Source organism: Engraulis encrasicolus, chromosome 18 (assembly GCF_034702125.1).
Source record: "Engraulis encrasicolus isolate BLACKSEA-1 chromosome 18, IST_EnEncr_1.0, whole genome shotgun sequence".
NCBI lineage: Eukaryota > Metazoa > Chordata > Actinopteri > Clupeiformes > Engraulidae > Engraulis > Engraulis encrasicolus.
This window is the reverse complement of record NC_085874.1, coordinates 47,275,192-47,287,691: the sequence shown is the minus strand read 5'-3', so window position 1 is coordinate 47,287,691 and position 12,500 is coordinate 47,275,192. Positions and strand designations below refer to the sequence as shown.

Below are 12,500 nucleotides of genomic sequence, written 5' to 3'. Positions count from 1 at the left end.
ACAGATGTGCATCATTTGGCATACGTAGCCATAGACAGTCGTGTCAGTTGTATCTATTCAAACAAACTGCAGTCACTCATCACCTTTCCGCATGTCCCTACTCTCTGATTGGAGAGAGTCATGGACCATGATCTGGTGCCCTGGCTGAGGGTAGACTCCATGATCTGGTACCCTGGCTGAGGGAAGACTCCATGTTGTCTTTCATATCGGAACGCTTGTGCAAAGCAGCACGGGATTTCCCAGGCTATCCCATTCCCTCTGTACTGGGTGAACTGCTGCCTATAATGTTCATACGTGAATACTGTGGTGATGGAATAGCTGTGTGGGAATAGCTGGCAGAGTGTTGGGCTCCTGCTGGCAGAGTAAACACACTCACACTGTACTGTACTGTGGTCGGCCATGGTGGAGGAAAACCACCACTGCCAAGTCAAGCGGAGTATTTTAGAATGACTTAGAGTGATGCCCTCCCCACACACATAAAAAACATCTGACGCGATTTGGAAGAGACATTATCGTTGCCATGCTTGCACACGCACGCACGCACGCACGCACGCACGCAAGCACACACACACACACGCATACGCACGCACGCCCGCCGCACGCACGCACGCACGCACGCACGCACGCACGCACGCACGCACGCACGCACGCACGCACGCACACACACACACACACACACACACACACACACACACACAGTTTGATTATTTTATTTGGGAGGACCAATAATTATTGAGAAACAATCCAGCGGCCCAAACAATATTAAAGTAGCAATAATGTGTCTTCTACATAAATGCAAAAAAGTTATACTGGTCTGAAGCCTATTCAGGGGTACAAGTGGCATCTCCTCCTCCAAATATGCAGACTGCCTATAACTGCAGATATTGAACAATACTTGGCTATCTGTTTTGCTTTCTTCTTATTTAGTCCAGCTATTTGCAAACCTCTGACACACAATTTATGAACATGGCCAAGGCTGCCATAGATAAGTGCCACCACCTGTGAAAACAGGAAGGAGGGTATAAAGATACATATACAGTATGTGTACAGTATGACAGGAGAGAGAGAGAGAGAGAGAGAGAGAGAGAGAGAGAGATAGAGAGAGAGAGAAGATGGGAAAGAAGACATAAGAAAATAGAAGAGATAGAAGAGGAGAAAGGGATGGGAAAAAGACAAGCCAAGAGTAGCACTCCTGGTGTGGTTGTGGCCCATAATTGGTAGTGAGCCTCAAAATGAGAAGCCAAGAACAAGTAGAGGATATACAGTTAGGAACACACACACACAAACACACGCGGCGCGCACACACACACAAACGCACACGCACACGCGCATGCACACACACATGCACACGCACACACACACAGAGCATCCTCACCTCCGGCGTGAGTGTGTACGCGACCCAGAGCGGCATGCGGATGTCCTTGCTGTATCCCGTCACGTAGTCCTCTTGGTGGAGGACACAGTGCTCGGCATCCTCCTGCATCACCCTGGGCACACCGTACGGCAGGTGCATCGACCGCACGTCGTCATCTGAGTAGAGAAGAGTAGAGTAGAGAAGAATAGAGTAGAGAAGAGTAGAATATCTTAAATGATACTTCACCCTCTGATGAAGACGGAAATAATACTGTCGAAACATGTCAGGTAAAAGACACAACTTTTACATGTCTTAAGTAAAAGAAAATCTCAAGTGTGAGGACACTGTGTGAGGACAAAACAAGGTGTACCTGAATCCTGCATGAGCTTGTGGTTCAGCTGCTGCACCTGAAATAGAGGATTGCAATGTGATTAGAGCTAATCATTTTTTTTTTTCAAAAGCAAGAAGCAAGATGGATTATTAAAGACACTTTTCATCCCAGCCATTCCATGTTCATAAGGCTACCCTAAGGGAAACGACTATGTTCCATAAAATGCAGGACAGAGACTATGAGCTTTTTCCCACAAGCCATCCGCTTTTTAAATTCCTGAGACAACATTTTACTTTTACGAAATCATTCTTGACCTTTTTTCTGTTTTTATTTTTTTTATTTTTTATTTTTTTATTATATTTATTTATTATTCTACACAGCATGGAGCAGTTGCACCCTTCATTTCATTGCCAATTGTGCCTGCACAAGAAAACATGTGACAAATACATATCTTTAATCTTGAATCTTGAATTGGTTCATGAACTTGCAAAAAGCACCTCTGAATTTGCTTCGCCACGCTATACTGCCCTACAAAGGCGAAGTGCAGTAACAACTACACATTTTGTCAAAATTGCGTTTAGACTGAAAAATGTCGTCATTGCACCTTCTGCATCTTGTGACAAAGCCTTATGTTCCAAATGTGTCCAATTTTGCTATATCAAATTCCCAGCAACTACAATATCTAACCTAATACCAAGGGTTTGAAGATCTTTTTCTCAGTTTCAATGTTGGTGTAGTTAATGCACTTTGCCTTTTAAAGGTACACTGTGTGAGATTTTCAGTTGTTTATTTCCAGAATTCATGCTGCCAATTCACAAATGTCACCTTTTTCGTGAATACTTACCACCACCACCAAATTCTAAGTATTCATTATGACTGGAAAAAAATGCACTTTTCATACATGAAAAGCGGAATCTTCTCCATGGTCCGCCATTTTGAATTTTCCGAAAACAGCCATTTTTAGCTGCAAAAATGAGTGTACTTGGACCATACTAGAAAATATTTGTTTATTACTTAGTAAACTTTCATGTAAAGATCAAATTTGGCAATAGGCAGCCCAGTTTCAATGAGCAGCATAGTTGCAGTACCTTTTTGACCATTTCCTGCACAGTGTCCCTTTAAAGAAAACGAGCAGAGGGCAACCTCACAAAGACTGTAGTGTTTCTTTACTTCTTCTGAAAGCCATATAACCATCTAAAAACAAAAACGAAAATAACATTTAAGCATAATAGCTGCTTTTCAGCAAAAGTACCCCTGGCAAAGATGAAGCTAGCAGATAAGAAGAGTCAAACTCCAACATAAACACTGCACAAGAAAGTCAGCAACACAGAGTCTGCAAATGAGTCATACTCTCTCCTCTTGACCCCTGTACTTCTGTGAACCCGTTATGGGAAGCTCATATCTGTCCATCGGAACTCATGTTGGCTAAAACCAAATAACAAACTCTTTCTAAACCGTGGCCCCATCTCTCAGGAAAAATTTGATATCGTCCAGTGATGCTGTCTGGGCCTGTGATGGAGTGACCATCACTAGGGCTGTGGGTGTGTACTCTAACTGTAACACCAACAAGCCTGGCTCTTTGGTGTAGCGGTCAGAGCCCCAGTTTACTACCCAAGAAGGTTCGGGTTCGAGTCCCAGCTGGGCAACTCTACTCAACTCAAGTATTAGAAACCTAAATGAATATTAATATAACCCAAACCTCTAGTATCAGCCCAATAACCAAAATGGTAATGACTAGCGGCGTAATGGTGCACTGTATTCGTACCGAACCGAACCGAACCGAAATGACCTTCGGTACGGTACAGTGCTGTACCGAACGGTAATGTAATTTCAAATTCTTTGTATGACCAGTGCATGTAAAGAAATTGACAATAAAACCTACTTGAACTTGACTTGAGTAATATGTTAAGTTTATGTTTTTATTGCCTGCTGCCGCTACAGCAGCAGGAGGACGTGTGCGCGATTGGAGGAGTAGCTTAGTGCAGTGATTCTCAAACTATGGGCCGTGGCCCTCTGGTGGTGCATGTGGGTCTTGAGAGGTCTGGGAAAATTATCTTCAAATTTACTCGCATGATGTTTAGATATTCACATCTTGTTTAGCTATCTTATGTCTTTCTTATGTGCGTCCAGAAACGTGAGTATACTTCCTCATTTGGTGTTTTGATGTGAAAAATGTTACACTTCACACTCTCTTTAATCCCTTAGCGCTAACCATACTGTCACCAAAATTGTAATGGCTCTGTCTTAATCTGTTACTTAAGGCTCTCGACGCTGTCATAGCAATGTTGTTATGATGTAGTTGAGTATTATCAGCAAATAGTGACTAGGCCTGCCGACGACCCCATCTGCACTAAGAGGCTACTGGCCTAGTATCAGTGGTGTCATGATGTTGAGTTTTTTTCAGCAAACAGTGTGTCAGATTCCTGGCGATCCTATCTGCACGAGGAGTCTACAGAACCTCAGGAACTGTTTAGAGGCATGTACAGGTACGTACATTAACACAATACATGACATCAGTACATGACGTTCTTTGGGTTTCAGTAAACGCACACTGTTTGAGGTGTGTACGGCAGACAATTAGACTCAACTTGAAAAAGAATGGTCGTCGCACACTCAGAACTTCATGCAATTACATTTAATAAGACCAACGTTTCGGCTTACGCCTTCATCAGGGTCATCTAGATCTTGATGACCCTGATGCATGAAGTTCCGAGTGTGCGGCGACCATTCTTTTTCAAGTTGAATCAGTACATGACATGACATGACAATACACGCGCAGCATACTTGTTTTGGTCAAATGCAGATAGGAGTTACCGGCTAACCAATGATGAAGCCATATTAAGATATTAACCATATTAAGCCATATTAAGTTATTAACACGCACAAACTCATGCATGCACGCACCACATAGAAGAAGACTAGGAGACAGGCTTCCACTTTATGAAGTAAAAAATGTCCATAAATGGGCCCAATCCCTTTCTCTCTCTCCACACACACACACACACACACACACACACACACACACACACACACACACACACACACACACACACACACACACAGACACACACACACACACACACACACACACACACATACACACACACTTACTCCAAGGTGGACACAACCTCAATGTACTTTCACAAACTGCTTCCTGTCCAAAGATCTATATCTGGATTTGTAGCACAAGTACGACTGCCAAGCAGATTTTCGAAATAGCTCTGCTGGTTTGAGTGGTGGTGAGCCTGTGGCTTGGGGTTTTCCCGTTTTAATTCATCTCAGATGGAAAACAGACAGCATATCCCCTTTCTCCTTCAATAAGCCCCTCACGCTAAAAATCACTAAACCACAGATTAACGACAGGGTCTCAAGGACACCGTGCACATACAGTACACTGTACATGCATCTGCACATCGTTAAAGACAACCTGTTGAAAACCAGAAGCCCAATAAAAATAGAACTAAATGAAGCTATGCAGACCATACCATTAATGTTGTAATGCAATAAATCAAGCTATTTCAATGCAAGAAAATCTGCATAGCCAGCATATGCATTGTTTTTTTCAATGGACAGCCCTATGCAAGATTAAATACATTATTGCATTACACTCAGCTGACATGTCTTTAACCAAAGTGACAGATTTTACAGGGTATTGGTTACTGTCCATGGAGCAATGTGGGGTTAAGTGCCTTACTCTGGACAGAATTGCAGGGAGAGGTTAAGGGCGAGATTTGAACCTGCAACCCTGTGATCTACAGTCCAACTCCCTAACCATCACACCAGTGTTTCTCAACGAGGGTACCTCAGGCCCCCCTCAGGAGTGCCGCAGAAACGTGGTTGAGAAATAGATTGTCATATAATACATATTTGTCTAAATTAATAAATTAATATTTAATTAATAAAATTAATACTTCAGTGGAATCTTTTATCTGTCATTTACGCACAAAAAAGTAAATTTAGGTCGCCCCAGTAAGATGCAACTTCGAACGTACTACGTAGATTGTGTGACGTCTCCAAATGTGTTACTTTTCTAGGCTTGTGTGGTGTCGGATGCGATGCCATGTAACAGCTTGTTGGTTTGGGGTGCCTTGGAATTTTTCATGAATTGAAAGGGTGCCTTGCCTAAAAAGAGGTTGAGGAACACTGCATCACACCACAACTGCCCTACGTCATAGATCTCTTTACGCATATTACCACATTAGTTTCAGGCAGCACAGGTGCACCTCCACCTCCTGCAGGTTGTGGTTTGTATTCTCATTTCCGCCCTCATCTAGCCACACAGTCCTCAAATACGTACGTAGGTCTGAGATATTACTGACTAAGAATGCAAAAATACGCCTGACCTCAAGCTTTGGTAATGTGGACTTTACAGGATTTCACTAATAAATGACCTGCTTTGTGACCGTGCTACTTGTACCTCTTGTCCAAAGCAAGGAAGAAAATATGTAATTTGTACATATTAAGAAGTGGTGCTCCTCACATTTTATGTCACCATACTGTAATTTTTGGTTATACCTGACCATTACACCCATGGCAACGGGGAGATTAAACTATGATTTTGAAGGATGCACACCCTTTTGCTTTTGAACGGTGCGCACCACCGCCAGTTCAATATCACCATGTAGTGCTTACTCACCTAGTAACAATCAATGGCTATGTAATATTCCTTAAAAAAATCCAGAATTCCAATCTTCCCGCATGTCCCTTTCCCGTTTGCTTCCTGTCTCCAAAAAGTCCAAATCCAAAAAGTAAACAAAAATACTCAAAAAACCCAATGTGTCTGATGCAGGCCCATCCTGAAAGTCTCACGAGACGTTCATTTTGTACAAGAAAACTGACAGTAAACAGAAAACAGTAAACGCAAACTGCAATTCACCTACACAAAAAACAAAATCAGTCTGTTTCCTACCCGTGCTTCAGTGAGGTCACTACAGGTGCAGCCCAGGTCGTCGGTTGGCAGGGAGACGGAGGCGGAGCAGGAAGATGCGGAGCTTAACTCTGCTGGGTAGGCGGGCACGTGGCGCGGATGCTTCAACAGGTGGTTCAGGCTGCCGTGGGTGCCGTTATTGGGCGCCGGAGTCACGCCCATCAGGTCTGCGGCCATTGCACAAAATAATTAGAGAAATGACAGGAATTAGTCAGAGGGTTGCTGGTTCAATTTTCATCCTAACCAGTTAATGGCAGAAGAGCCCCTAAGAAACACACCTAAAACCACTTCATTGCTCCTGGGACTGTAATCAATACCCTGTAGTAAATACATCAATTAGGGAAAAAGTGTCACCTACTGTACATGTAATTTAATTATGAATAACAATAATTCAATTCAGAAATAATCAACAGCCAGTGGTGAGCATTTCACACACTTTTAATAACACTGTGTGGTGAGAGGTGTGAGTGTGTCCATAGACAGTCGGCTTTCCATTTTGGGATGAATTATTGTTTTTTTTTTCCCTTTCCTTCCTTTGTCGCTTGGCCAAGTTCTCAACAACAACAATAATGAATCTCCTTTTCAGGATTTTGCCAGACAGGAAGGCTTTGTTTCTATAGCCAGAGCCCCCAACAATACCCTTCAATTACACACTACATGAGCCAGAAAGCCAGGCTATTCACACCTTAAAAAACAGTGGTTCGAAAATGAGACCGATGTTGTGGCCATCGCACAGCTGTAGGCAGGCCTGCTATATCTGATCTGCAACTCAAACCACTAGGACCTCTGCAACCGGCTCTGCACAAGTATTTTCAACTTGGTTTCAGCCAAGACACTTTTTTTTTTCAATGATGAGGAAAAGGTCACAGCAGTCACCAATATGAAATGCTCTAGACTAGAGTTTATAGTCAATCGAGTTGTTGAAGTGTCTTGAATAGAAATGAAAACAAACAAAACAAAGAAAAAATAATCATTTGTCCTAGCATACCTGTGAAGCTACAGTGCCTTAGCTACTAGGGGTGTAAATAATAATCGAAATGTATCGATACATCACTGTATCGGCTGGCGATTTAATGGCACCGTACCGTGGGGCATTCTTAAAGGCCAACTTCCGATAAAACTCAGTTTTACTCACTCCTTTCGAAGATCGGACGGTCACCCCAAGTTAAACTCACTTGCAAGGCTCTCATAGCGGTGCGTCAACTCTCCTGGCTGTGTTTCCCGGTGTTTCCCAATTTACATAAATAATGCAGAGAAACGAGCGAATCACGAAAGCCTTTCTGTGTTTCGTCACGTCGAAAGAAGGCGTTGCCCACAAAGGTTTATATCGACCCATTTATCTAAAAACATGTCGAGTAATTTTTTTCTGCTTGTTTTCAAAACAAGCAACGTCTGGTGGCCCGAAACATAGCCTAGCTTAGCTATCAGCTGGTTGCTACTCTCAGGTACACACACAGCACAAAGCCTCATACATAAAGCCACTCTGGTTGCTCCGTGCCTGCAGCTCGCCTAGGGGTTGCTGTCGAAAGAGCACAGCCCTGAATGGAGCCTGCACGCCTCCGTTGGCGCCCCTATAGTGCAGTACCACCCGGGGAAGTGGCGACTCTGTTTCCCATTACATTCTCTCCAAGAACTGGAGGACTGAGCCAATCAGAGACGCGTTTCTTCGAGAGCAGGAGGAGTGAGCCAATCAGAGACGCATTTCCACGAGAAACACGGAACACTCTCTTGTTTCTCCACAAGCCACCTTGCCAGCTTGCAAAAACGTCTTGAAACAAAGCAACCAGAACGTTTTTTAAAACAGGACCAACGCGTAACACATTCAATAACAATTGGGAACACGGCAATATTAATTAAATGACGTTGAGAGGCCATCTTTAAGTATCGAAAATAATCAAAATGCTGCCCCGTGTCCAATGCCCTAGCTCCATAACATAATAGAAGTGGAAAAGTAATTGGAAAAAAATCTAATCGAATCGTGGGGAATTCTGAAGTATCGAAAATAATCGAATCCCTGCTTTAAGATATCGATACCGTATCGTATCCTCATGGAGGCTGTGATTTTATACCCCATCTGGTTTATATACAGTAACTGTAGGTGTGGTTCATCCTCAGCTTTGCTTTCAGTACAGTGTTCATCTGCAACGATTGTCATTTCCTACATGGTCTTTTTTGATGACTTATACTTCTTAAAGCAACAGTGCTTATAAACCTTGAAATAAACTACCAATTTTCTTTACATAGCTTCAGTGATTTGTCAGGTAACAAGGAGAAAGCCCTTCTGAGCTTGCTCTTTGTTAGAAACGCTTGGAAGAGCTCACCATCCTTTTCTTCAATGCAGGGTATCCCCCAGCACTTTATTGCTAAGGCGGCCACCTTGACAAGAAACACCTACCACCTTGACTAGGTCCCCTGAATAGATAAGGATTTCATGTTGTAAATGTAATTTCTAAAGTTGCTCAACCAATTTTTTTTTTTTTACTTTTAACGCCCCACCACCTTGACAAACAAACATTCTTAAGTAAACACTGGAATGGGGCCTTTGGGTCGTGCTGTATCAGAACAACGCATAAATAATTGCTGAATGATGGTTCAAATAATAATGGTTCACTTACCACACATTAGGTTGTACACTTCAATGTTTTCAAAAGGGGGAACAGTAGTCCGGTGCTTAAACCCAGGTCCATGGCCTATAAATATAGCCTGTAAAACAACATGTTCAAAGACATTAACAATCCAAAGAACTAGATAATATCTTATTTAAAACACATTTATTTATTAGAGTACTCCTGATTGCCATCGAAGACATCAGATTGACTAAAAAAAAAGTCTACACACAGCTTTGACTGCACTTTTAATGTTTTATTGTTTCATTAAGCTTCTAAATTGTCCTTCCAGTGTTGCATTACGTTTTCACCAAGACCTTACATTGATGATGGTAGTGTCTGAGCATTGTGTAAAGCAGGGGTGGGGAACCTTTTTAATTCGAAGGGCCACTTCAAATTCATCCGAGGGCCGTAAAAGTCCCCAGAGGGTCGTACTATGAACATAAACCAGGATTTCCCCTTCACTTTAGGCCTACATTGAAGACAGCCATTGACAGACATGCATTTTCTAAGACTCCTTTACAAAATATGTCATATTTCATGTGAAGCTGAATAACAATAAAATTATATTGAGGCCGGATAAAACGGCCTGACATAGGTTCCCCACCCGTGGTGTAAAGCCTTCTCCAGTAGTCTGGATTCTGTGGTGACCAATCCATGTCTAAAAAGGATGCCTCATGCTCCCTGAACAATTTGTTTCAAAATTTAGCCTAAGAAACAGAATCAGCAGAAGATAGGCTACTCTGTTCTTCTTTCACTGCAAGGTCAAACAGGAAAGCTGGCATGAGCCTTGTGTGTGTGACGTAAAATGGTAACTTGATAACTTTGTGTTACTGCAGTGACACAATAACACAGTCATGATCTTGACTTTAGAATGAAGTCCTACTTGACAACACCTCAGAAACAAAATCACTTTGAGTTGAATCTGAGGACAATGCCCTTATTGGAAAATAGCCAGTTCAGTTCAACAGCTCAGCAGCTAGTTTTAACAGCTTTTGAAATCTGCCTACTTGCCTCTGGGTCTGGCAGCAACACCACTTTAGCTATTAACATATAACATATTAATGGCGGGTTACATGGCGTTATTCAGACATGCCGCTATTCAGACATGCTGCTATTCAGACATGCGCTATTCAGATATTGATGTCTATTGTCTGAATACCGGCACGTTTCCCACCAAAATCTGCCATTTCTGTGGTTTGTGCTACGTTGCTCAGGTTTTTTCAGTTTATGGAGAGTGCATACAGTTACCCTAACCCTAACATTACGCCATGCCGGGTGTCTGAATAGCGATATGTTTGAATCGCGCTTGCCCCCTAATTGTTAATGGGCTACCCAGTAGCCACATTGCTAGACAGTGGTGCTACTTCCTGTAACATACTGATAACTGAATTTATCCCAAAAACAAGCAGACTTCCTGTCGCCAGGGTGAGATCACCTCATTCATACAAAACCGACAAGGAGGAACTAAGATAAACCAGAACGACGATAAACTAGGATTAAGACAAAGAAGTGTTTACGTATCGTGTGGATGAGATGACTGACTGTTTCCTTGCAATGCTCAATCACCAGTCAGTGACATTCTAATGCCGGACATGCATTTAAGTACGCATGCACGCAAGCACACGTGCACACACAGAGGGCCGCTGACAGCTTTGCCTGGGCCTGGGACCCCAAAATCCGATACAAAAAATGTAATGAGGACCCATTTCTGGACCCCCTGTCTCCCTGGGCCTGGGACAAATGTCCCCTTTGCCACCCCCCTGCCATCTTCCCTGCACACACACACACATGCACATACATACGCACACACTCTCTCTCTCTCTCACTCACACACACCCACACCCACACACACACACACACACACACACACACCCTGTTATCACTGTTACTGGAAGCGCTATCAGTTACTATTAATAGCATCCTGTCCTCAGAAAAGAGAAAGCTCTATGTTGCTCATGACAGGCCATTTCATTCTAGGCCTGTTCAGCTGAAATACTGTATGACAGATAATGTGTTGCATTTATAGGCTTTGTGAAGCATATTTTTGGGGCTTATATGCCATTATTGGACAAATAGCAGAGATGACAGGACATGCTTGGGAGAGTGAGATGGGAGAGGACTGGCACCTCGGGCCAGAATCGAACCTAGATCCCTGGCATAACGATACCGTGCCTTATCCGTTTCAGTAACAGCCAAAGGCCTGTACTTACAGTAGGTAAGCTTTGTAAAAGCTGTGATGAAGGGCAATAGAACAGGCAGTGCTAACTAACTAAGTTAAAATATGTTCCTGAAACGACCAATTCGTATTCTTTGAACTGCCGCATTTACAGCAGGCTTTAACGTACCTCTGTTTGCACCTGGTAACAGGAATGTAGGCCTGCCTAAGTTGATTTTCGCCTGTAAAAATGTTGGTGGTCTTGTCATGAGTCACCTACAGCGGGACTATGCAGAGTTATGTGATGTAATCACGAGGGCTGCTTATGTGACTTGCTTTACTGTAGGGGTGCGTACTGTGAGTACGAAGGGGGATCTGGGGCCTGGTAGGGCTGGGCAATATGACGATATATATCGTTATCGTGATATAAAAGTGTATATCGTGACTTTTCTCCTATATCGTTTATATCGTGATAGTAATTTTATCAATTTTATACAATTGAATATCATTTAATTACATTTCATTTTGTCACAATACACACTATAAGTTAAAGTAACTGTAAAAATACGAATAAAACGATCCATTTTAAAGAAAGGTTGTTTTGCCACATATCGTGATATATATCGTTATCGTGATATAAAGTAATCCATATCGTGATATTGGGTTTTTTTTTCATATCGCCCAGCCCTAGGGCCAGGCAATGACTCCCTCCTCTCTCAAATCCCGAAGTGAGAGGTCCGCACACTTAATCTGATGAAGACTGTTGAACTCGAAACGTAATCCAGCCATAGAATAATAACAGAAAACAAAAAGGACTGTAAGTGTGCGGACCTCTCACTCCGAAATTACTCTCAGCCTTTGTCCTGCACCTTTTCCTGCACAATCTTCACCTTCAACTTTCCCTCCTCCCTCAACTTTCAGACTTTCAGCAGAGATTTCTTTAGGAAGGGGAGATATGACAGAATCGTTAGGTGTCCATAGAAATGAACGGTGAAGATTCGTAACGCAAATATGGCATCAACCCGCACATCTCCCGCCTTTCTGGTAACAAGAGCAAATGTGCCTGCTGAGCTGCGTTGCCAGTGATCCAATCATCTGGCTGCATCGGCGCACGCGAAATGTTG

The 12,500-nt window shown here is 42.8% G+C and overlaps 1 protein-coding gene across 1 annotated transcript in view; it reads right to left on the bottom strand.

The window, feature by feature from the left end:
- enpp1 (ectonucleotide pyrophosphatase/phosphodiesterase 1) overlaps positions 1-12,500 on the bottom strand; it is a 150,693-nt gene that overhangs the window by 22,665 nt on the left and 115,528 nt on the right. The window contains exons 17-20 of the mRNA XM_063223728.1: positions 9,228-9,315; positions 6,595-6,779; positions 1,725-1,761; positions 1,376-1,530 (exon numbers count right to left, since the gene is read on the bottom strand). Of these exons, the coding sequence (XP_063079798.1) occupies positions 1,376-1,530; positions 1,725-1,761; positions 6,595-6,779; positions 9,228-9,315 (465 nt within the window). The remainder of the gene's footprint in view (positions 1-1,375; positions 1,531-1,724; positions 1,762-6,594; positions 6,780-9,227; positions 9,316-12,500) is intronic.